The sequence below is a fragment of the Pipistrellus kuhlii genome, unplaced genomic scaffold (assembly GCF_014108245.1).
Source record: "Pipistrellus kuhlii isolate mPipKuh1 unplaced genomic scaffold, mPipKuh1.p scaffold_m20_p_15, whole genome shotgun sequence".
In the NCBI taxonomy this organism is placed as follows: domain Eukaryota; kingdom Metazoa; phylum Chordata; class Mammalia; order Chiroptera; family Vespertilionidae; genus Pipistrellus; species Pipistrellus kuhlii.
In genome coordinates this window covers 43763343-43787226 of record NW_023425460.1, presented here as the reverse complement: position 1 = coordinate 43787226, position 23884 = coordinate 43763343, and the positions used below count along the sequence as shown (strand labels likewise).

At 63.9% G+C, this 23884-nt stretch overlaps 3 protein-coding genes across 6 annotated transcripts in view; all 3 read right to left on the bottom strand.

Annotated features, from left to right (window-relative positions):
- Positions 1–1090: 1090 nt before the first annotated feature.
- Positions 1091–23178, bottom strand: ADAM8 (ADAM metallopeptidase domain 8). The gene is made up of 21 exons (XM_045582221.1): positions 22857–23178; positions 21955–22058; positions 20881–20957; positions 20693–20771; positions 20537–20613; positions 20043–20226; positions 19701–19763; positions 19558–19626; positions 19166–19335; positions 18972–19053; positions 18357–18505; positions 18083–18260; positions 17741–17830; positions 17416–17605; positions 17250–17331; positions 16788–16947; positions 16342–16419; positions 15902–15986; positions 15020–15134; positions 14438–14531; positions 1091–1258 (listed from the first exon to the last, which is right to left on the bottom strand). Exons 1-21 carry the CDS (start codon positions 22915–22917, stop codon positions 1091–1093), a joined length of 2355 nt encoding a protein of 784 aa, XP_045438177.1. The 5' UTR covers positions 22918–23178.
- Positions 2345–23884, bottom strand: part of TUBGCP2 (tubulin gamma complex associated protein 2) — a 39425-nt gene continuing 17885 nt past the window's right edge. For 2 of the 4 annotated variants that reach the window (XR_006741736.1, XR_006741737.1), the window contains one exon: positions 17073–17083. The gene's annotated coding sequence lies outside the window, so the exon portion shown is untranslated. Of the gene's footprint in view, positions 2362–13868; positions 13872–17072; positions 17084–21853; positions 21857–23884 lie in introns of those variants that run through there. The other 2 variants (XM_036439247.2, XM_045582156.1) reach the window with 2 other exon arrangements.
- On the bottom strand, positions 5144–10862 carry LOC118719559 (sperm flagellar protein 1-like). Its single transcript, XM_036439267.2, has 7 exons — positions 10667–10862; positions 9951–10062; positions 8810–8978; positions 8233–8299; positions 7751–7838; positions 7563–7665; positions 5144–5505 (listed from the first exon to the last, which is right to left on the bottom strand). The coding sequence occupies exons 1-7, from the start codon at positions 10809–10811 to the stop codon at positions 5410–5412; spliced, it is 780 nt and encodes a 259-aa protein (XP_036295160.1). The 5' UTR covers positions 10812–10862; the 3' UTR covers positions 5144–5409.

The window sequence follows — 23884 nt, the reverse complement described above, 5'->3', positions numbered from 1 at the left end:
CCGGAGCCCCCGCCCTCTGGAAGGACCAGGCCGCTTGGCCTGGACTGCTGACCTGGCAGCCCGGCCTGCACCGCGGGGGGAACCAGCTGAGCACCTGGCCCGAACCTGGGCCGCGGGATCGCCACACAGGCATGCACACCCCCCCATGCATGCACCCTCACACGCGTACACGCACACTCACACATGTAGACGCATGCTGAGCCTGCCCCTCTCCTAGCCACTCCCTCTGGGGTCCAGCCACCAGGCTTAGCCCCGTCCCCGGCTCCCTTCCTGCCGGCCTGGGCGTCGGTTAGGAATTGAGAATGCTGGAGTGGGCTCAGCCGGACACCAGCCAGCCCCTGCCCGCATGGGCGCTGGCCGGGCCTGCGGGGCCCTGGTCCCTGCTCCCCTACTTTGCTGGAGGGGAACCGGGTTAGCAGGCTGAGCTCGGTTCCCGGGGACAAGCGCCAGCCAGGGTCAGATCCAATATCCCCCAGGTTCAAGGTGCCTCTGAGGAGACCCTTTCCCCGGAGGAGTGTGTTTTGACCCGAGGGCCCTCAGCTGAGCCGGATCCCAGAGGCTGCGGGAGGGGCGGCTCTCCCACACGCTGGATTCCCGTCTTCCCCGATTACAGAGCACGCGTTGCTCTTATGGAAGGTGCAAGCAGTACAGAGAAGAAACCACCGTTTTGCCATCACGGGAACCCTGTGAACCACCTGGTTTTCCGTCGGCCTGCTTTCCGGCATCATTTCACCGCCATCACGCAGGCCCGCCTCCCGCCCCCTCCTGGGACAGCGGCACCCGCTCTGGGCGCCCGCGGTGCAGGACGGGGTCCGAGGCAGCGGTGGGTTCCACAGAGGTGCTCCTCCCTGGCCATGTCTGCCGGGCGTCTGAGTGTCTCCCTGAGTCCGGGCCACCTCCACACGGGGGCCACATGGCCCTGCCCAGCCTGTCGCTTGCCAGGCCCCCTCCAAGGCTCCCACCCTCCTCAGGGCAAAGTCCCAACCCTACCCCCCACCCCCCACTGTGACCACAGCCCACACCCCACCCCGTGAACCCCCTGACCTCTGGCTCTCTGCCCCAGGCCCTTTGCACCTATTGCTCCTCTGTCTCAACCCCCGTCTCCTCGTTCAGTCGATCTTGGTGGGCACCCCGGCCACCCACTCTGAAGTGTCAGGCCCTGTTTTATCCCCCTCCTCCACCCCCCACACCCCACCAGGCCCCGCTTTCCACGTCTCCATCCCGCCCTGTGCGCTCTCCGCCACTGGGGGGCGTGCACCTAGCGCTCACGCTGTCACTCGGGTTTCCTGAGCTCGGAGCCCAGCAATCCGCGGGGAGAGGGTCCTGTTTCCACATCCCTGGCCCCCGGGGCCTGCTTGAGATCACTTTTCTGCCCCGCACGGCTAGATTCCCCTAGGCAGGGGTCCTCAAACTTTTTAAAGTGGGGGCCAGATCACGGTCCCTCAGAGAGCTGGAGGGCCGGACTATATGAACTACTAATTCCTACTGTAACACCTCGGCTGCGCTCACTGCCCCAAAAAACCTGGCGGGCCGGATCAGACTCCTCTGCGGGCTGCCTGTGGCCCGCGGGCGGTAGTTTGAAGACGCCTGCTAGAGTCCCGCTCAGACACACGCCCGAGTGGCAGGCTCCACCCAGCAGGGGGCGTGCAGGACCAAGGATTCCCTCTCCCCATTGATGTTTCCTCCTCTCCCTCCCTCCCTTCCTGACTCTGAAATCAATAAAAACACTTTAAAAACGGACTTTTCTGCCGTCACTGAAGCCACTAGGGAGTCCTGGGGCCCGCCTGGCCTGGAGCCCCCTGAATAAGGTGACCAGATTTTAACATTGGTAAAGCGGGACACCATTGCCAATCCCAAAAAATGCCATTGTTCATTAAGTCCAAACAGTGGTGGTCGAATTCTAACAACTGACCAACAATTCGAACTTTGATAAGCAGTTCTCAACAATTATTTGTTATTATTAAAGTTTAACATTATAAAATTAACAAAAATAATATAAAACTCATATCCTGGCTAAATAGCCACATGGTCACCAAAAACCTTCCGTTCTCCAGCTGTTCCCTAGCTTGTCCTGCATTCTTTCCAAAAATCGGGACTTTTTTAAAACGCTGCGGGACAAATTGTTAAAAATCGGGACTGTCCCGTCAAAAGCGGGACGTTTGGTCACCTTACCCTTGAGGTGTGTCCCCAGCAGGGTGTGTCTGGCCCCTGCTCTCTCAAGGACACACCTGGCGATGAACACTTGAGTGCACGAGTATTAAGCTGAATCGGTTGTTTCGAAGTTCAGGAGCTGGAGCATCAGGTGGGGGCCTCACAGAGCAGAGACCACCAGGGGTCCCGTGTGTGTGCCCACCGCCCACCCTCACACAGGGTTTTGGGTGAAGTGGCATTCTCAGGCCTTTCCTGTCCAGCTGAGGAGGGCAGGCTGCTGGTCTTTAAAGCCCCAGGTGTTGCCAGTTTTTAAAGGACCAAGAAGGCGAGATGTACACACCGGCCACACGGGGTCGCCCTTGGGCCGGCCACTCTGGGCTCCTGGGGCGGTGTGGGTGTGGCCAGGCTCACCCAGCCAGACTTTACCGGCCACTCCAGGGCACTTTTGTTCCCCATTTCTCAAACGAGGAAGTGGGTTCCAGATGCCCCAGCTCCCAGGGGTGGGGGCTGGGGGTAGGCCGAGGGCCTGCCAGCTGGGTTTGGGGCGGGGAGTGGGTTTCTGATCACCATCCACATCAACACCTGTGTGCATCCTAATGTTTCCCCTCTTATTGTTCAGTTATGAAATGTCTAACGGGCAGAAAGACCCGCCTCCCTGCTGAGGAAACACCTCCACTCTCAGCTGTCCAAACTGGGGCGTGGGGTGCGGAGCTGGCTCTCACTCCCCACTTCCTCTCTGCGGGGTTTGCAGCAAGAGGAAGCGGAGTGAGTGACCTGAATCTGTACACGCAAGGCCTCGGCTGGGCCCGAGGGCAGCAGCTGTGTGGTGTCGGGTGGAGGAGGGCCTGTCCACCTGACTTCCCGAGGAGCCGCCCTGGGGAAGGCTCGCGGCTCCCGCGCTCGGAGCATCTTTGCCAGCTTCGTGCTGCCTCATCTTTGGAAGAGGGACGAAGGTTCTTGTCCCCGGGGATCGCTTTTGCACACAGTCACTAGGTTCTAGTATTTTCCTTGGTACCTGTGTCACCGAGGGGCAAGTCCAGGGGTCGGCCCTCACTCCCTCCTAAGCCTGGGCGCCTCTCTGAAGTGATGGCTGAACCCAAGTCCAAGTGCAGAGCGGGTGCCGCCGGCGCCTTCACCCCACGGGACAGGGACAGGACGGGAAGGGACTGGCTTCCGACTTTGTCCTAAGTTTGCCCTCGAGCCTGGGTTCTTTCTAGGGTGAACCGGGAAAGGCACTGGCCAGCGTGACTCACAGCCGCTTCCTAACTCTGGAGTCAGCTTCTTGGACCCCCGCCGAAGCAGGACGTCTCTTTCGGGGGGGCTGGAGACCAGGCCTGAGCCCCACCTCCAGCCCAGGCCCGGCCCCCTTGAAGCTGGCCTGGAGCAGGCTGGGGCTCACAGGGGCCGCCAATGGGCTTGTCTGCAGCCGGCAAGCCCGGGCCTGCGAATGGGGTGTGTTTGGGGTGCAGTTCCCCTAGTCCCTGGCCTCCAGGCACCTCACACGCAGCACCTGCTCCCAGGGCCCTGCCAGGGACTTCCATCGCCAGAGGCCGATTCCCCAGACTCCATCTCTGTCTCCACCCAAACCCCAGCCCTTGGGGAATGGCAGGCAGGCCCTGGAGGGAGGAGGGGGCCAGGGAGTCCTCCTCAGGGGTGCCCACCCTCCCCACCTCCTTCCTGCAGCCTCTGGGCCCTCCCTGCCCTGCCTGGACCCAAACCCACCCCTGAGGCCCTGGAGAGCACACGGCGCACACACACACACACACACACACACACACGCGCGCGCGCGCACAGCCTCTGCTCAGCATGAGGCCCGGTGGGTGCACGTGTGTCCGTGCCGGTCTGGGCACTGGAGCCAGGGCAGCCCCTGGCGGTACACGGAGGCTGCAGGGCGGGCACCATCTCCTGGCTCCGAGCTTCTCTCAGGGAGGCAGCCGGGTCTGGGGCGTGAAGCTGCCTGGGCCAGTCTGGACTCACGCTCTCCGCCGAGCCCTCCCCAGCTACTTCCTGCCCCTCCCCCAGCTGCTAGCCACTGGGAGCCTGGAGCTGTGGAGCCACCTCCCCCATCTCTGGGTGGATTTTCCCTCTCCCAACACAGGGACCAGCGGGAGCTGTTTGTAGCCCCCGATCCCCGCAACCAGAGGGTCTGGTCCCCCAGCCTAGGCTTACCCACCCAGGACCCACCATGGCGGCCCGGACCCCACTCTGAGGCCACTGGAGCCCTCCTGACCCGTGAGTGCTTCCTGGGCCAGCAGATCCTCCTCCCCAATCCTCCCGGGCCCCGGAGCCCTCAGCGCCGTGCTGTGGGCCCGCCACGCCTTCTGACTCAGCGTGTGCCTGGCTGTGTGACTCAGGCTGAAACTCTGCCGGAGGCTGTGGTTCTGAGCCTGATGCTGCTCTGCCACTGGGAGAGGGGGTGGGCCATGAGGCAGTGGAATCCAGGAACTGAACCAAGACTGAGGTGGCCCCAGCCCCCGACTCTGGGACTCTGGGTGTGGAAGCGGCAGGGAAGCCTGGATGCCAGGACAGGAAAGCCCTTGCCCGCCCCCCAGCCAACCTCAGGGCCTGGGAGCACCCTGGAGCCCCGTCTCAGGGCCAGAGGCTGCTTGCCTGGCACCTCCCTCCTCATCCTCCAGGCAGGACCGGGGCAAGTTCCTTCCAGGGGCCACAGACTCCGGGAGGACCGGTGGGGCCCATCCTGCAGGCCCAGCTCCTCCTTGATCCCCTACACCCCTGGCAAAACAGGGTGACCCGTCCTTCTCAAGGGACTGCAGCAGGGCACCCAGGACCACCCACTGAGGGTGGCCACAGAGCCCCTGGCGGCTCCTCCCGCCCCCAGGGCCCCGGGCAGATTGGACCAGGCGGGGACACATGCTCCTGTGGGCAGGGCCTCCCACAGAACTTCAGGTGGGTGGGAGCAGGACACTGCCCGGGAGAGGGGGGACCGTCCATGTCCACGCTCAGACACAATGACGACAAAACCCCTCAAGGCTCCAGGTAACCGGACCCAAGTCTTCACTTCCAAACTCAGCTGGGGCAGGGCGAACCTCAGAGGACACAGCCAGGAGCCAGCGTGCAGCCCCAAGGCCCGACCTCCAGGATCGTGAGTTCTGCACCCTGCTGCCCACCCCGGGTCCTGGTGCACGATGTCCCTCAGCCCGCTGGACAGGACGCGGCCAGGGCTGGTCTGGGCGAGGTCCATGTGGGGTCCAGTTCCAGGTCTGGCTGATGTGGGAGCCTTTCCCCGAGGCCTCGTGCTCACTGGGGCTCAGTCCCCCGGCGGGTCAGCTCACCGATCCGCTGGTCCTTCAGCTGCACCAGGTGCTCCAGCCTGACCACCTTCATCTGCAGAACCTTCAGGGAGACAGGCATCTCTCGCCCCGCCCCCCTGCCGGCGCTGGGCAGTTCCAGGCCGAGCCCAATGTCCGGCCGGCCGTGCTGCAAGGCCACACGGCCCACAGCCAGACCCAAGGCCATTAAGGGGGACCCGGGGAGAGGCCCCGCGGACATCACAGTAGGGGTGGCCCTCCTGCCCCCTTGCCACAGGTGCAGGCCCGTTGTGCCAGGTTTACGTCTAAGCGTTAACAGTCAAGCGCATGTCCATGTGCAGGTGATGTGCTGTAGAATTGTACACTTGAACCCTATATGATTTCATTGGCCAGTGTAACCCAATAGTCATTTTTTTAAAAAACCTGCCAATAAATCCTGTTTTATCAGGAAAAGAAGTTTCGTGAAGAACAAGGAGCCACCGCAGCCTCCTCCACAGGGACGGCCACGTCAGCAGCCTCCCCTTCTTGGAAGCGCAGGCCCACCACCCGCACAGGCGAGTGGGAGAGAGGATCTGAGGCCCCTCTGCCCCCAGCACCGTGTCGTGTGTGGAGTGAGGTCAGCAGCGGCCGGCCCACACTCCGCTGGGCACAGACTGCTCCCCGGGCCCAGCATGGCGCGGGCCGCCCGGTGGCGGTCCACACTGCCGAGTCCTGGCCACCCCCTCCCCCAGGGCCCACTCCCTGCCCTCCCCCAGGGCCCACTCCCCAGCAACATGCAGCGAAGGGCGGGGGCGGCCCAAGGCTGCCCATGTGCAGGCTTCCTCGTTGGGCCAACACAGAAGGTGCCTGCTCCCCACCGAGGCCCTGGCCCTCAGCTGCTGCCCCCCTGGCCCCTGGGCACCTGTCCCCCATTTGGAACATCCTGAATGGCACGTAGAGCTGCTTCCCTCTCCGGCTTTCACAAAGAACTCGGTTATAATCCACTCTGTCAGCACACGGGCCAGAGCCCGGGGCTGTGTCAGACCTCCAGAGGTGGTTGCTTCACATCTCATCACTTCCTCTCTGCCACCCCTCAGCAAAGGCAGACCACACGGTGACGTCACGTCCTGCATTCTCGGGAACACAGCTCACCCAGCCCGGGACACGGGCCGGCCGGGAACCACCCTGTCATCACAGTTCCTCCGGCCCCTCGGACTCAGGGCAGACTGCTGTGGCCTGCGCTGCACCCTCCCACACACACACCCCTCCCACCCCCGTCTCAGGCCGGAAGCTGCGACCTGTCCTCTCATAGGGTGGTCACTGTCTGGCAGCGAGGGGCCTGCGCACTTCCTGAACTCGGGACTACTGCAGACTCTGGTGCTCTCGGGACGAGGCCTGCACCTGGAGGACCATCTTCTGCTCCCAGACTCGGTCCTGGGCCTGCTGCCCATCACATCTGGGTAGCTGTCTGCAGCCCCTGGAATGTGGGCCCTGGGGCTTGGGAACTGGGGGGCTGGATGGCGAGTTCTTGGGGAGGGGGCACTAAACTCTTCTCCACGCTTCTGGAAGTGTTTTGCATATTCCATAGTTAAAAATAATCAAGCCCTGGCCAGTGTGGCTCACTGGGTTGGGACCTCTCCCTGTACACCAAAAGGTGGTGAGTCGGATTCTTGGTCAAAGCACATACCCTGGTCTGGGTGTGCAGGTGGCAACATTGACCAGAATTGAACCTGGGACCCTTCAATCAATGTTTCTCTCATATCAATGTTTCTCTCTCTCACACATCCTCTCTCTAAAGTCAGTTGAAATTTTTTTTTATTAAGGTATTATATGTGTACGTATCTTACCATTGCCCCTCCACCCCACTCCCATACATGCTCTCACCCCCCAATTATTTGCATCCATTGGTTATTCTTACATGCATGCATATAAGTCCTTTGGTTGATCTCTTATCTCCCCCTCAGTTGAAATTTTTAAAATAAAAATAATCAAATTAAATGTGGGTTCTCCCTGGTTAGAGATCCTGCTTGCCCCCCCCCCACCATGCCCCCCCCCCCATGGGTCTGAGCTGCACAGAAAGGAAAGCAGTGCCTCCCGTAATGCCCACAACCGACTCCTCTGCTCCCTGGGGGTGGGCACGGAGGGACACCCCGGTCACTGTACCTTGACGGTCTCCTGCAGAATGGCCAGCGCCTGCTCCTTTTCCTCCAGCAGCTGCTGCACCCCGGTCTCCGGGTGCTCCCAGGGCCCACCGGCTGGGTCCCGCCTGAAAGGCAAACGCTTGGCCTTTAACCCGGAAGGACAGGGTGGCTGGGGCGCAAAGGCAGAGGGTTCGGGAGACGGGGGCCCACCCTCTGCACGCACAGTGTCCCGTCTTCTCCCAAGCCCTCTGCCTCGGAAGGGTCCTCACGCCGGAAGCCACTGGGGAGCTCGGCAGGCCTGGGAGACAAGTGGACACGGCTCAGGTCCCCGCAGCAGCACCCGGGGGAGGCTGAGCCACACAGAGAGCGCCCTGTGGGCCCGGCCCGGCCTTACGCCGTCCCGAGGTGCAGCTGGCTGCCTCCGAAAGGCTTCCGTTTGGAGATGTGCCCATGGAACAGCCGCCCAGCGTGGCCCCTGGACAGAAGCCAGGAGGCGACGGCATCAGGGCCCCTCTCGGGCCCTCAGACCGAGGAGCTGCCCCCCTGGAGGCCACCCGCCCCGCCAGGCCCTGTGCCACCCAAGGACCCCTGCCCTCCCTTGCAGGTGCGTGAGCGCGAGGGCACCACACGCCTGTCTCTGTGGCGCTGCCCCTTCCACGAGGCTGTTTCCCACACGGGGGTCTGGGTACTACCGGCGTGGGGGGTGGCGGCGAGGCCCGCCCACAGTCCATCCGCGTCCGCACCGGAGACTCCCGGGTCCTGCAAGGATTTCAGAGGAGGGACCGTGAGATGCGGCCCCCCAGGGCTCACCCCTGGCCGCATAGCCAACTCGCCTCTCTGCACTTCCCAGCCATGGAGGGAGGGCCACGAGGAGGGGGATGGCCGGTGCCGGCCTGGGGAGGAGCATTATGAAAGGTGAGCTTCCCTGTCCCAGGTCGGCCAGGGGACCGGGGCCTTCATCACCCTTATTTTTTTAAAAAAAATATGTATTTTATTGATTTTTTACAGAGAGAAAGGAAGAAGGACAGAGAGCGAGAAACATCGATCAGCTGCCTCCTGCACACCTCCTACTGGGGATGTGCCTGCAACCAAGGCACATGTCCTTGACCGGAATCGAACCCGGGACCTTTCAGTCCGCAGGCCGACGCTCTATCCACGGAGCCAAGCCGGTTTCGGCTCATCGCCCTTATTGCCTGCGTCCAGCTCTCACTGGCAGATCAGGAGACCACGTCCACGTGTGGCGGGCGGCGGGCCCACGGCGGTACGTACAGATGCACCGGCAGGCGCGCCCGCGCCGGGCGGGTCCTCGTGGACAGCGCCGGCCGCCACCTTGTCCCTCAGCGAGCACAGGATGGGCTCGATGGCCCCCGGCGTGTTGGCCACCACCTTCCGGATATCGCCCTCTGAGACACAGAAACGCAGCTTGTGGAAGACTTTCCTGTGAAGGAAGCGGGGGGTGGCCCTCAGAGCAGTGCCCTGGCTCTCCTCCGAGGGGATGCGGGGACCAGGGCTCCTCCTCGCCCTGCACCTGCAGAGGCCCTGAGGCCATCCCGTTCCCGGCCACCCCACAGAATACGGGGTGCCCTGTGGGGTCAGGCCTGGTGTTCCTAAGTGTCCCCCGGGGATCTGCACGGGAAGTCACCTTCCTGCTTGAGTCACCCTTTGCTCTGAGGAAGTCTGAGGTTCACCTCCAGCGCCCAGAATCTGGCTTTTCATCGCCGCCACAGCACACATCTGCCGGCAGCTGCCGCCACCACCACCACCCCGCCTCCCTCCCACAGCCTCCGGAATAGGCCTCAACCCTGCAGTGCCTCTCAGCCCCAGGCTAGGAGCAGGGTCCTCAGCACCGTCTCCAAGGACCCGGGGTGGCTCCGAATATAAGGACCCTCCCCCTCCAGCTCCAGCCCTCTGCCCTTACTGCAACCCCCTTCGCACCCACAGGTCGCCTCCCATCACTGTTCCGTCACTCGCTCGGGGGCCCTGCTTCCTCCTCCATTGCACTCATCACACCTGACACGTGTCTTCCCTCTAGACTCATCCCCTGAAGGCAGAGGCCGTGTCCGAGGTGCCCGGAGCAGAGCCCTGCGCCCCGATTGTTGTTGAGTGAGAGGTGTGGTCGGACAGGCTGGACACACGGTCGGTCCAAGGTGAGCGAGTCTCAGGCTGACCAGTGCTGTCCTCGTGGCGGGAACCCCCAGGAGCCCCAGGTTGATGGTGAAATTCTGACAGCCAGGAACAGGGATACTGGCACGGCGTCAGGGAAGCCCATAGCGAGGAGACAGCCCGAGAACTTGTCCCGGAGACCAGGAAGGTGGGGGAGAGGGAGTCCCCCAGCCCCTGAGCGAGGACTGGGCGCTCCAACAGGAAAAGGCAGGGAGGAGGCGGAGCAGGGAGGAGGCGGAGCGCCTGCCTGTTGAGGGTGCTCCAGTTGCTGAGCTTCTGGTCCGTGTTGCAGGTGGGCACGTAGTTGTGCAGGTCCACGAGCCGCGGGTGGTAATGCTTCACGATCTCCGCCAGCATCACTGCGGGGGGCGCGGGGGTGGGGGGTGCAAGTTGAGCCTGGCCCGCCCAGCGAGGAACCCCATTTACTTCCATCTTGTGTCCACAGCCCCGAGGTGGATGAGGACAGGGAGCGGAGTCCTGGGGGAGCGATCACTGGGACCAAGGTGTGGGTGCTCCTGGGGCAGGAGTGTGGAAACCGGGCTGGGTTCAGGGGTGCTGGAGGACACCCCGAGTTTGCACCACCCGCCGCAGGGAATGCCGGACGGACGGAGGGAACTGCCGAGTGACCGGGCTGAATGCACAGCGCGGCCTCTCTCTGCTGCCACCTTCCTCCTCCTCCTCCTCAGGCGTCAATACCCCCATCCTCCATCCTGCCCGCGTGCTGCGCATCCCTTAGGGTAAGGTGACCAGACGTCCCGATTTTTAAACAATCTGTCCAGCGGCGTTTTTAAAAAGTCCCGATTTTTGGAAAGAATCTTTTAAATCTTTTGGATTTTTAAAACGCCGCAGGGCGCGGGACACACTGTTAGAAATCGGGACGTCTGGTCACCTTACTTTAGGGGCGCCCCTCACACCCTGTCCTGGGGGCTCCAGCACTTTGCAGGGAGCCCGCCGGGCCCTCACCGCCGTCGCTGAAGTCGCGGGCCAGGTGGCGCTTGGGCCGGCTGAGCGGGAGCCGGTCCAGCCAGCCGTACAGGCCGCGGAGCGCGCGGGGCGACAGCGGCGGCGGCGGCGGGGCCGGGGCGCTCGGTCCGGCGGCGCCCAGCATGGCTGCAGGGTTGTTGACCGTTGCTAGGAGACGGCGCCGGAAGGGGCGGGCTGCTGGGCCGTTGCGGGGAGACGGGGGCGGGGCCGGAAGAGCGGGAGTTTTGTAGGTGAGGGTGGAGGTCAGTGGTTGGGCTGCGGCCTAGGGTGCTGCCCGCGCGTCCCTGGGTCAGTGCACCCCCGGATGCTCAGATTTGGGGGTGCGGGGGTGTCTTAGGATGACGTCAGGGAGCAAAGAAGGTGAAAAGCCGCCGTCCTTGTACAGTGTACGTTTTATTTTAACAAGCGTCGGAACCTTAACTATTATACATTGAATCCCACGTGGTTTGGCTTCCTCCACAGTCCACCCAATAAAAATCTCCAGTCATTTAAAAGTTGATCAATAATTTAATTGTAAAAACATGCTTTTTCTTAAATAGCAGGGAAACAGGAAATGAAAATGGAGGGGCTTGCAGTCTGGGGGTGCCGGAGCACACCAGCAGGAGAGGTCTTCCCGGAAGCACAGCACACAGGCCTCCCGCCCGGAGGGGCCTGGAAGTCCAGAGACACCCATACGCAGGCCACACAGCAGCTGACCCCGGCCTGGGGGCCGTCAGAGCTGGGGTGGCCAACGTGGGTGAGAAGTCAGGAACCCAGCAGAGTCCTGACCTAGAGGCCCTTGGCTGTGACCCTGGGCTGCAGAAGCCAAGACCTTGGCCACAAGGAGGTAGCTCTTCTGCTGGGACTTTCCATAGTGGGACCAGCCCGGGGCGGCACCGAGGGCTTGGGCAGAGGCACTGCAGGGGCTGGCACTGGGTTCTTTCAACAACTTGCAGAGAGGTGCGCAGGTGCCCCAAGGGGCATCATCTCCTTAGGACGGGGGGCTTCAGAGCAACCTTTGGGCCAACTCCCTTGAAGGAGGAAAAAAAGGAAGAATAAAAACCACCTGCTACAAAGAGTACAAGTGAATCTTACTTCCTTTTACACTTAATAAAATTTAATTCTTAGTTCAGCCAACAACATGATGGCCCCTGCACACAACAGTAACAGTAACAGTGCCTCCGTGTTCATAGCGGTCACCGGATAAAGGACAGGCTTTCGAACTTAGACTAGTGGGTGAAGACAAATGACCAGCCAGTGGAGCAGCCATCCATTGAAAAGCTCTCTGGCAGAGTATGAAGCAGAGGCTAGAATAGGGGTGTCGAACTCAATCAGAGAAGGGGCCAAAATCTAAAATCCAGCCTAAATTGCGGGCCGAATGGTTTACTGAACAGTCATAAACTGTCATTGTGATGGAAACGCAGCGGAGTGCAGTGATGACAGCGCGGTGTGGGCCACATTGCAAGGCCTGGTGGGACGGATTTGGCCCGCGGGCCTTGTGTTTGACACATGTGGGCTAGAATATACCTGCAGCTGACATATCCCCTTTGAGCTGACAGCCTGCTCCACTGCCCCTGCTGTGGACACTGCTGGGGGGTGGGGGGAGGCTCACCTCAGTGGTTCCAGGGTTGGCCCCTCCAGCCTTGGGCTTGACTGGTGGTACTGGGGGCACGGAGGTTGGCTTGGTCACCTGGGAGGAAGCAGACACAGTGTCAGTGGATGACACCTACCTGTCCCGGCCTGGGCACAGCACTGTCTTTCCAGGCGCCCTGCTCTGCTTTTCTCTGCTGAGCTCTCCACAGAACAGTCCCATCCCACCCCCGCCCTCCACCGAGGCCACCTGCAGAAAGAAACCCGAACCAGCAGGCCATGGCTGCCCTCTCCCCTACACCGCCCCAACCTTAACAAGAAAAAGCCTTAAAAACTGCTAGAATGTGGCTCTTGGAAGTTCAAAACCAAAAATTAGCTACTAAAATTGGCTTTTTTTTTTTTTTTAGCTTTCCCAGGGTGATGGGGATGGGACTCGGGAGGGAGGTGGAAGGCTGACCAGGCCTGGCCCAGCCTTGCTCAGCCCTGGCCACACCCCCTAGCATCCAGGAGGCCTGGGTGGGCCCAGCATCTGTCGTTTCTGATAACCCGGAAGGACCGTACTGAGCAGCCGGTTCCTCCTAGCCTCTGCCTGGCTATCTCCACTTCCTGGGCCAGAAATCTCTGCCCACCCTGTGGCCCCCTTCCGGCTGGTCAAACCCCTCCTTAGACCATCTCTGTAACTCTCTGTAAGTCTAACATTAGTTCTAAATAAAAAGCTTAAAAAGAAAGCAATAGGGAACATCTATTAAGCAAGCACCACGTGAAGGCTGTTGCAGGGAGATCCCTGTGGGTCAGTTTAAAAATTAATAGAGCCCAGGCCAGTGTGGTAAGTGGTTAGAGTGTTGGCCCACACACGTAAGGGTCCCAGCCCGGATTGGGGAACGTGGGGAAGGTAACCAATAGATGTGTCTCTCTCACATTGATGTTTCTCTCTCTCTCACCCTTCCTCCCTCCCTTCCACTCTCTCTAAAAATCCCTCCGGTGAAGGTTAACAACAAAAAAGTTATACGATTTGCATCTCTCAAAGTTCCTCCAAGATATCGAGGCCACAGGGAGAAACCTATATGAGTCAACATCTCGGGTTAATGACAGACAGGCGGACAACAGGACACCTGGTGGGTGGAGCCTGTCCCAGGAGCGGGTGGTGGTGCCGGTGGAGAAAGCCTGGCCGTTCCTGCCACCCCCACTCTGTCAGAAGAACAGGCTGGTGGGTGGTGAGAGAGACGCTGGGGTAAGCCTAAAGGTGGTCAGGCCAGCAGGGGGCACCACAGAGAAGAGCACCCCACACTCGCCTGTGGGGTTTGGGTTGCAGGGAGGTGGGGGGTCTGGCCAGAGGGGAAGGGAACAGGCATAGCCAAGGGAGTCTACTGAGTGGCCACGGGGCCAGGTCCTCTCACCTGCTTGGGCTTCCGCTCCGGGAGGGGCTTGGTGGGAGGAGGAGGTCTGAGCTGGAGGGAGGAAGAGTCAGGAGCCCAGGCCCCGGGTTAATGTCCTCACTGGGCCCAGGTGATCAGCCTTCTGAAAGTGGGGCAGCCATACCCTGGGGTCCCAGACTCGCAAACCCATCCCTTGTGCCCCCCACCTCCTGGGACCCCATTTTCGCCACTTAGACCGCCTGGCTGGGGGCCCCACTCACCTGGGCCGGGGCCTGCGGGGTGTACATGGGAACGGGGAAGGGTGGTCTGGACGTGGCGGCTGGAGGCTGGAGGGAACAGGGTCGTGAGCCTGGATCGCCCCTCGCTGTCACCCCAGCCCCCCAGCTCAGGACCTCAGGTTCCGCCCCTCCCAGAGGGAGACTAAAGCTCCAGGTGTGCATATGGCAGCTCTGCCCCACCACCAGCAGGGCCCACAGCCCCAATGTGACCCTCACGTTCCCTTTGCTCAGCCGGTGAGCGCTCTGAGGCGCTGGGTGGCACCAGAGGGAGACTGGCCCTACAGAGCCCTCGAACCTGATTCAAGTTCAATGGCCAATTCTGTCATCAGTTCCTGTGGGTCCTCAGAGCCCCCATCCTCAAGCCTCCTTCCTGCCTTCCCCCAGGGTGGCCATGGCTGCTGCGCTAGGCCCTGGTGGAGCCCTGGCCCGGGACTCGGTGGTCTGGTGCTTACAGCAGGGGGGGGCCGTTGAGGGGTCACTATGGGAGCCGTGGGCCGGGGGGGCGGGCCGGAGTGGACAGTAGGCACGGTGGGGGCCGGAGCCATGCCCTTCGCTGGCCCAAAGCCCCCCTCTCGGAACAGGGGGTTGGATCGCCCCAGGGCGGTCTTGGGCGTCTTGTTCCTGCCAAGAAAGTAAGATGAGTCAGTGCATCCCGGCCTCAGGGTCCTATCCAGGGATGTGGGGTCCCCTGAGCACGAGGCCCCCTGGCCTGGCCAGGTACCTCACAGCCGCCTCAGTCCCTGCCATCCCCCACGGGGGGCAGCAGTCACAGCCACTCGGAAAGGGGAGGCAGCCTCGTGGGTGTTTTCCTGCGGCCGCACGAGGTCCAGGTCCCGACCGGGCGGGCGGGCGGCTGGTGAGCCCATGCTATCCCCAAAATGCCAGCGCCTACCAGGGTCAGGTGTGCGTGGGGGTCCGCGACCATCTCTGGGCTTATCCCCCACTGTCACCAAATCTGTCACCAAATCTGTCACCTGTTCCCGCCCCACGAGAGGCCCTCGGGACCCGCTGTGGTTCTCTCCTTCCTCCCGCGGCAGCAGGCCGTTTCCCAACAGGAGGAGGGGATGTGCCTGTTGCACGGGGATGTGGTGCAACCAGGGCGCGCTCACCTTCCTCGGATGTGGCTCCCGGCCTTGCGGTAGACGACCACGCCCAGCACAGCCAGCGCCAGGGCCACCAGGAGCAGCACGGGCACCAGCACGCTCGGCAGGAGGCCCCCGGGCACTGTGGGGAGCGGGAGACCAGGGGTCAGTGGGGCCGTGGGGGTTGAGAGGGCAGACAGGCGGCCCCTGGCCCCTTCCCTGCAGCCACACACCCATCCGAAGACCCGTCTCCTGTGGGGCTGAGTGGGGGTTACTGGCTCTAGGCCAGGCGTCTTCAAACTACGGCCCTCAGGCCACATGCGGCCCGCAGAGGAGTCTGATCCGGCCCGCCAGGTTTTTTGGGCAGTGAGCGCAGCCGAGGTGTTACAGTAGGAATTAGTAGTTCATATAGTCCGGCCCTCCAGCTCTCTGAGGGACCGTGATCTGGCCCCCACTTTAAAAAGTTTGAGGACGCCTGCTAGGCCCTACCCTAGACCCGTGAGGTCAGGATGCCCAGGCCTGCAAGTCTGTTTTTTTTTTTTTTTTTTTTTTTTTTTTTTAATATATTTTATTGATTTTTTACAGAGAGGAAGGGAGAGAGACAGAGAGCCAGAAACGTCGATGAGAGAGAAACATCGACCAGCCGCCTCCTGCACACCCCCCACCGGGGATGTGCCCGCAACCAATGTACATGCCCCTGCCCGGAATCGAACCCGGGACCCCCCAGTCCGCAGACCGACGCTCCACCACTGAGCCAAACCGGTTTCGGCGGGGCCTGCAAGTCTGACGCTTCAACAGCGCACCAGTGGTTTGGGGGCTCCCAGCTTCCTTCTCACTGCCCAGGGGGCCCCGTCCCGCTGCCCATCGGGCTGTGAGGGTGGGAAGGCCCAGGGACCGCCGGGCTCTCACCTGTGTGCAGCTCGGCCCGCAGCTCTGTGCAGTGCGGTGGGGCCCAGCCCGGCTGGCAGTGGCACTTCCCCTTGTGGTTGCACACCTGCGGGACAGCCAGGCGTCAGGGATGGGCCCCGGACCCTGCCTGCGCCCGTGCCACACCGCCCGGCGCCCACACAGGAGTCCCCAGGCCAGCCGAGGCCCGTGAGGGCTCTGCCGTGACTGACGGGGACAGGCTGGGCTGGTCCACGGACCTGGCTCCTACGTCCAGGCGTCCCTGGCCGTCACACACGCTGACGGCAGCGGCCCAGCCCATGTGTCCACGGCCACCACCACCGCCGGAACTCGGGGTCCACCCGGGGCCCACGGATCCTCGCCAGCTCCAGGCCTCCGCCCTCTGTCCCCCCAGGCCTGCCCTGAGCGTGACCCACAGCCTCCTCCGCCCGAAGGGCGCGCACCCCATGGCCGTTGCACTGGGCGGAGCAGTTTCTGGAGCGGTACACGTGGAAGTCCTGGCACAGTCCTTTCCAACACACCTGGAAGGCAGGGGGGTCTCATTAGGAAGTCGCTCTCCACCCCTGACCCCCTGCTCTCCCCCAGCAGCGGACGGAAGCCCCCCCGGAACCTGCCGGTGAGCTTCAGGGGGCAGGCCGCGGCCACCGCGCCACCACGGCCAGGCAGGCCTGGTCTGCCGCCCTTCTGCTGGCAGGCGGGCCACCAGGGGCACCGAGGACCGGCTCCCCCCTCTTCCCCCCCCCCCCCGGGCCTCTGGGGGGACGTGCAGACGGAAAGGTCTTCAAATCATGCTAGCCTTGCTTGGGACCACCTGAGTGTGCGTGCGGGGCACTCGTCAGGGACACGGAGCCCTTCGGGGGCACAGCCAGGCGTGTGTCTGGTCACTCACCCGCTCATCGCCGCACTTGGTGCCTTCCAGCACCTGCTCGAACTCAGAGCCGCCGACCAGGTTCAGAGCCTGGCACGTGGCTGAGCTGTAGGTGAAGGAGCAGGAGCCCCGCTCTGGAGGCTCCTGCCCGCCGTTGCAGAGCAGGAAGTCGCACCCGGCCCTGCGAACAGAGAGAGCGCGTGGTCGCCTGCTCCGTGCACGCTGACGTGCTCCGTGGGGACCCAGGGGGCTGCCAGGAGACGAGGCCCAGGACCCCGGGAGGGGCTGTGGGGTTCACTGATGGGGCATCCACCCGCCTCCCCCGAGGGCAGGGTGGTCAGGCCTGGCGGTCCTGGAAGGCAGGGTGGGCCCCTCCCCCTCCCCCTCCCCCTCCCCCTCCGTGCAGAGGACTTTCTTGGGAGCCCCCGCCTGTGGGGACATCCCGGAGCCAGGGAGCGGGGCGGGGTGGGGCGGGACGCTCACCTGTCGGCACTAAGGCGGACCGTGCCCCTGCAGCCCGGCGAGATGCTGCGGGAGTAGCACGTCTCCGAGGCAGCCCGAGCACCTGCAGGCCAGGAGCAGGTGAGCGGTCCAGCAAGGGGCCCGCAGCCGCCCCCCCCCCGCCGGTGGGCCCCCGCCGCCGCCTCACCTGGCCCCCACAGGTCCTGGCACCGCTGGGCCCGCGTGGGGCAGGCCCCGTCGTAGCAGTAGCCGCCCCGGCAGGGCGTGCCGTTCTCCCGGAAGGCGTCCTCCGGGCAGGAGGGCCGCTGGCCGTCGCAGTACTCCTCCAGGTCGCAGGCGTCCTTGCTGGGGCGGCACAGCTTGCCGGGCGGCTTCACCTGGGCCAAGAGCGAAGTCACCATGGGGACAGCAGGCCCCAGGCTGCTCTCCGTCCCCGCCATCCCAGGGGCCCCTCCCCGCCCACTGCCCCGGGGCACGGCCGGGCCGGGGGCCGGACGGGGCCCCGTGCTCACCCTGCACTCGTGGCAGCAGGGGCCGTGGGCACACTCGGCGCCCTCGGCCAGCTGGCAGGTGGTGGTGTTGCAGCAGTGGTTCTGACAGTCCTGGGGGACGGACGGGGCAATGCGAGGGTGTGCACCTGCCCAGTGACAGTGGGGCCCACCTCCCTCCATGGCCCCCCATCAGGGCCGGGGCCTTCCCACAGATCCCCTGCAGGCGGACGGGGTGTCAGAAGGTAGGGGTGAGACTGGCCGTGGGCAGGCAGGCCGCTGGGCGGGTCAGGAAGGACGCCGAAACCTGGGGGATTGAGACCCGGGGCGGGGGCGGGCAGAGGGGGGCGGTGCGGGGCCCGGTACCTGGGGGTAGCCGCAGTCACACTGCTCCCCTTGCTCCACAAACCCGTTCCCGCACACGGGGCCGCCCACCAGGCGGTCGGGGTCCGGGGCATTCTCGATGCAGGTGATACGGGGCTTCTCCACGAACGCCTCCAGGTCGGCCCGGCTGCAGTGGCTGAACGTTTTGGGGAACGTGGAGCTGTGGGGAGAGGGGTGGTTCAGGGGGAGGGGGGCAGTGAGGGGGCAGGCCGCCTGCTCTGCAGGGGCCCTCCGCCAGGCCCGGGGTGGGCCTCACCCGAGGCTGCCTGCCATGATGCAGCCGCCGCTGGTGCGAGGCTCCGGGCAGTAGCAGCCCTGGACGTTCTCGTCGTGGTCCATGCCCAGGTTGTGACCCATCTCGTGGGCCATGGTGGACGCCACGCCGATTGGGTTCGCGCTGTGGTCCTGCAGAGAGAGTCTGCGCTGGACGGTGCCCACTGGGCCCAGACACCTTCCTGCCGGCCCTGCTGCCCCAAGCAAGGCTGCCATCACTTCCTGCGAACGCTTCTTAAAACGTGAAGCGCCGCCCGGCGGCTCCGCTGGCTGGAGCGTTATCCCGCGCACCGAAGGGCTGCGGGTTTGGTTCCCAGTCAGGGCCCGCACCCAGGCTGTGGGTCCGATCCTCAGTCGGGGCGCTGGGAATCCATGTTTCCCTCTCCCCCGTCCTCCCTCTATAAATACTGATGAAAAACATATCCTGGGGTGAGGATTTTAAAAAACACCAAGCACCGTCCTGGAGAGGCAGCCGGTCAGGGGTTCACGGGGACAGACTGCTGACCGGCAGGTGGACTGAGCCCCGAGCTCTCCCCCGCATGCATTTCAGCTCACGCTCCGAGCCCGGCTCCCCCCCCCCCGCCGGCCCCCTCCGCACCTGGTTCACAGCGCCTGAGTGCTGGGAGCACATGGCGGACACCCTGGCCAGTCCCACCGTGGTCCCCGCGAAGTCGATGCCGCTGCGAGCAAGAGAAGTGTCTGCGGGCGGGCTCCCCTGCGCGCCCACCGCGGTCCCACGGCCCCTCGCTGGCCATGGCTGTCCTCCCTGCCCGCCGCCTGCTGCCCACTCACGTGATGAGCTGGACGTTGTCATGGGGGTGCCGGCCCACCAGGTTCTGCGTCCGCCAGGTCAGGAAGTTGTCCAGCGTGATGCTGGCGTCGGGGTTGACCTGAATCTTGTCCCCGTAGTTCCAGATGTCCAGGCCCACCAGCACCACGCGGAACTTGAGCTCCTGATACAGCTGCAGGGAGACAGGGTCCCACGGGTCAGGGGCCGCCCACACCGCCCTCCAGTTGCTCCTCCTCTTTGACAACCAGGGTTCTGGCAGGCTGGGTGGCATCTGGTCCAGAACGGGCCTGTGTTGCTTTGGGTCCTGGAAGCCCCTGCTGGGGGAGGAGCCCCTGGGAGACCCCACTCCCGCCACCCCCCGCCCCCGCCCCCCCTACGTAGAAACAGCCAGCACCTTGTCCACGTGGTTCACCACCTCCAGCACCCGCCTGCGCACAGCATCTCTGCTCCCCAGCTTCTGGAACTGATGACACAGACCCTCAGTCAGCAGCCCACGGGCGGCCTGCCCCCTCCTGCCCACGCCCCTGCCCACGGCACCTCGCTGCTGTCCACGACCACATAGAGCTCCACATAGCGGGTCTTCCGGGACATCGGCCCGTTCTGCAAAACAGCAGCGAGAAGCCGGTCAGCGGCCCCAGCACAGCCCCCTCACCTCGGCCCCGCCTTCACACGGACCAGGTCCAGGGCCCCTCAGTGTCGGGGGACCGGGCTAGGAGGCGCCAGCACGGACTAAGGAGCCGTCTCCGCGGCTGCTGGGCAGTCAGGCCCCCTGGCCGTCCGGATGACGGCGGGCAGCGCCCTCATTCGCTGAGAGCCCGGGAGTCTGGGGGACGCGCAGGCCCAGGAGGACAGGGATGAAGCTGGACGGGGCCTCCTCACCCGGGGCCTGAAGGCGGCCAAGGTCCGAGGGCCCAGCATGCTCTCCAGGCTGGTGTTGCTGACCCCGCAGGTGCCCGCCTTCTGCCGCAGGTGCTGGGCCTTGTAGAGCGCGTGCCGCCCCTCCTCCCCGCCGCCGCCCAGCGGCTCGATCAGGTGCACGGCCGAGCCTGCCTGGAAGAAGCCCCTGTGGGCAGAGGGAAGCCAGAGGCTCCGGTCAGTGCCCGCCCCCGGCATGCTGCCCAGGGAGGGACAGAGCCTGGAAGGTCAGGAGGCCCCCAGTCGGCCCTGGGGCACGCAGGCGGACAGTGTCCTGGCCCAGGGGGAGCTCTGCAGGTGGGGAACCTGCCATCATAAACAGAGCCCAGACACCCAGGTGCTCAAAGGTGTCCCCGAGTCTGGCCCTGGCCCCTCTTCTCAGCCTCAGTTCACTTCCCTGGAGGGTGTGCTGGGGCCCTGACATGCTGACCCACGGCGCCCGGGTCCGGAGCACCCACCTGAGGCCATCACAGGTGCTGAGGCTGGCAGCGGACAGAGGGTGCCCTTCCACGTGGCCCTGGTAGAAGCAGTGGTCCTGCGGGAGGCGGGCATGAGGGCTCTGCAGGACCCACCCCCAGAGCCCCCAGCCACCCTGGGAGGCCTCCAGGCCGTACCTGTGTCTGCAGCGGCTCGGTCACCTGGGAGCCGTTGGCAGCCGTGAAGGTCTCCGTGTAGCCGGAGCCCACCAGGTCCCTAGGAGAGAAGCCCTGTCGCTCACTGGCCCCCCTGCCGCCCTGGAGGGGCAATGCCAGGGAGGGCGCCCGGGACACAGGGGTGCTGGGCGGGCCCGGGCCCTGCTCACCTGTTCTTCCGAAGGTGCAGGGTGAAGGTGTCCCCTGGGGCACCGAGCACGTAGCTCACGCTCTCTGGGTACAGGCCCTGAGCCGGCAAACAGGAGGGGTCTAAGGTGGGGGCCTTGTCTCAGGCGGCGCCCATCTCAAACCTGGGGGGGGGGGGGAGCTCAGAGGACAGGGATGCAGCCCAAGGCCAGGGCCCCCAGCCCGAAAGCCCTTCAGAGGACCCTAGAGGTCGCTCGGCATCAGGCTGGGCTGAAATGCAGGGGTCCTGCCAGGCCTCGGGCCTCGGTTTCCCCATCTGTCCACACAAGGTCAGTGACAATAATGCTCTTTCCCCAAGGAGCAAGGGGAGGGGAGATGTAGCCCTACTGGCAGCTGTGGGTGGGCCAGCCCCTCCAGCCCCTCCCAGCCCCACCCCAGCCCCGTACTCTCAGGAGACAAAGACCCTCCGCTCCTTGTCAGGGACAGCATGCACCTGGCCCTCAGGGTGGGGTGAGGGTCCAGGGGGCTTAGTGTCCTTCCCAGACTCCAAAGACAGGACAGGGCTACCCCCACTACACAGGCAGGCACATCCAATACACACACACACACACACACACACACACACTGCACACCCCACATGGGAATGACCCCGGGCAGCTCTGGGTATCTGAGCCCAGGCCAAAGCCCCTAGGAAAGGGTGTCCCTGTGACCACACACTGCAACAGGCTCTGGGGAGCCAGCCACCCCGCTAGTCTGAGGAAGAATTTGACTTGTCACCGCTGATCGAAACTGGGGAGTGCCACAGGGAGAGGCAGGGTGCCAGGAGGTGAGGCCTGGAGGACAGCCAAGCCAAGCACCAAGGACGTCACTCACCCTTTCCGGGTACAGGACCCGAACCAAGAAAACAGGGGGTCCAGGATGCGGAGCCCAGGTGGGCAGTGAGCCCCTCAGGGCGCTGCCCCAAAGCCCTCAGCCCCCAGGCTGGACCCTCACAACCGGCTGGGACACACAGGAGCTACAATCTTCTAACTGGGCACTGTGGGAGCAGACAGGGACCCCCGAAACCACCACCAGGCCATTTTCCGGCCAAGACTCACCTCGCCGGAGGGCAGGGCCCGGCGGGCACGAGGACCCGGCAGGCGCTGGGGCCTCACCACCTTGTACTGCTCCACATGGGGCAAGGGGGGGCTGGGGGCGGCCACTGCGGGAAAGAGAGGTGTCAGCAGGTGCGCAGGGCACCCATCCTCCTGCCAGGGGAGGCCCCTTCCTGGTGAGACAGGGTGGGGACCGGACCTGCACCTGGCATTGGGAAGACAACAGGACCCCAGCAGGTGGGGCCAGGCAGACCCTGTCCCGAGGCAGCCCTTCCAGGAGCCTACAAGTAACGCAGTAACTGCGTCTAATGGGGGAGCTGACCTGCCTCCCTGCCACTAGAAGCTCCCACATAGCCCACACAGGCAGCAGGCCACACAAGACCCCGTCCTTTCCCTTTTAAGGTATTAACAGTCCAAAATCAGGGGACCAAATCTTGTGACCGTTATCTTGTAAACCTCCAGGCTCAAGAGGCCCCGGGGCGCCCAACTCAGTCCTGCAGCCCCAGCCACGCTCTTGGTTGCCTCCAGGGGGCGGATGGGACACCACAGAATCCAGACAGGAGGTTCGGGGAGCCAGTTAGGGGCCAGAGCCAGCAGTATGCTTGGTTCTCCCCAAACAGGTGGGGGGGGGAGGGGGTAGGCCCCCATGTGGCTAGACCTCCCCACTCTCAGCTCAAGGCCACTCACTGCTCCTCAGTCCTACCTTCCTTCCTGGGGTGGGGGTCCGGGGAGGGATGGGCAATCACTGCTCTATCCGGGCCCCAGTTCCCACTAGGAGCCCAGCAATGACCGAGGCACGCACGGGTTTCCCTCAGTTCCCTTTTTAAGGCCCGTCTGCCCCCTCCCAGCGGGACCAGCGCAGAGCAGTGCCCGGTGCGGGTACAGGCCAGGCGACCAGCACTCACCCTGCAGCCACCACGCGCTGAGCAGCCAGAGCCCGAGGTGGAGCATGGCCGAGGTGTGCATCGGAACTCAGGGGTCCGGGGGTGCGGGTGGAGGTCTGGGATCCGGAGGAGGGGAGGGTGGTGGAGTGAGGATGGGGTTCCGGTGGCCTGAATGGAGATCCGGGGGTCTGGGGTCCAAGGGCACAGATGGGGGGTCCAGGGGCCAGCAGGCGCAAACAGGACGTGGGGATCCAGGTCCAAAGTCGGCGGTGTGTACAGGATGTGGCTCTGCGATCAATGGGGCACGTCTGGCCCCAGCGCTGGGCCCGGAGGCTCTCCCAGGCGGCCCGCCCCAGACCAGCTCTTACCCACTAGGCCCCGCCCCCCGGATGCTGGGAGGGGCGGGGTCTGGGCACCTTAGTCAGGGTGCCCCTCCCCTCCCTTTCATCCTTCCTGCCCCATGCTCTGGTGTTCTTGTGGCTACTGCTGGTCCCTTGGGGGCTCCTGGATGGTGCCCGCTGTCCAGCACGTGGAAAAGCTTCATAAATGTGAACCGAATTAAGGGAGGGGGAGGCAAACAGACTGGGCCTTGGTGGGGGAAGTGGCGTGTGAAAGGCTGTCTCTGGTGGGTGCGTCTGAAGGTGGGGGATACCCTGACTTCCTGGGGAACAGAAAGCTTCTGCAGCAGCATGGAATCCACCCAGTGGGGAGGGGAGCACCCGGGGTGCCATCCACTTCACCTTCACAGACCGTTCTTTGCAGAGGCCACTTCCGGGTGGGCCTGTCCATGGGGGTCACCCAGCCTTGCTCTAGGGGTCCCCCAATAGTAGCAGAGGCAGTTTTTCCATTGGGCCTCCCCTTGGTTTCTGCCCTCCCTGTCCTGCTGGATGGGGCCACCCCACTCTGGCCTGACACGGAGGCTGGGGACCAGGCCTCCTGCAGCTGAGCCAAGTGCGTTTGCCCACATTCCAGACATGTCCCCTGAGATGCTGGGGGGAGAGTATGTCAGGGACGCAGGTGGTGGTGGTGTCCACAGGTGGTTCCAGACC

Excerpts from the sequence above, each read along its gene's own strand:
- LOC118719559 (XM_036439267.2), bottom strand. The coding sequence starts at position 10,811 with ATGCTGGGCGCCGCCGGACCGAGCGCCCCGGCCCCGCCGCCGCCGCCG. Across the intron at positions 7,666-7,750 it reads GGACACTGTGCGTGCAGAGG|GCGGGACCCAGCCGGTGGGC; the intron begins GTGGGCCCCCGT and ends TTTGCCTTTCAG. Across the intron at positions 5,506-7,562 it reads TTCTGCAGGAGACCGTCAAG|GTTCTGCAGATGAAGGTGGT; the intron begins GTACAGTGACCG and ends GTCTCCCTGAAG.
- ADAM8 (XM_045582221.1), bottom strand. The coding sequence starts at position 22,917 with ATGCACACCTCGGCCATGCTCCACCTCGGGCTCTGGCTGCTCAGCGCG. Across the intron at positions 19,627-19,700 it reads TGGTCGTGGACAGCAGCGAG|TTCCAGAAGCTGGGGAGCAG; the intron begins GTGCCGTGGGCA and ends CTGTGTCATCAG. Across the intron at positions 17,831-18,082 it reads GTGACTGCGGCTACCCCCAG|GACTGTCAGAACCACTGCTG; the intron begins GTACCGGGCCCC and ends TCCGTCCCCCAG.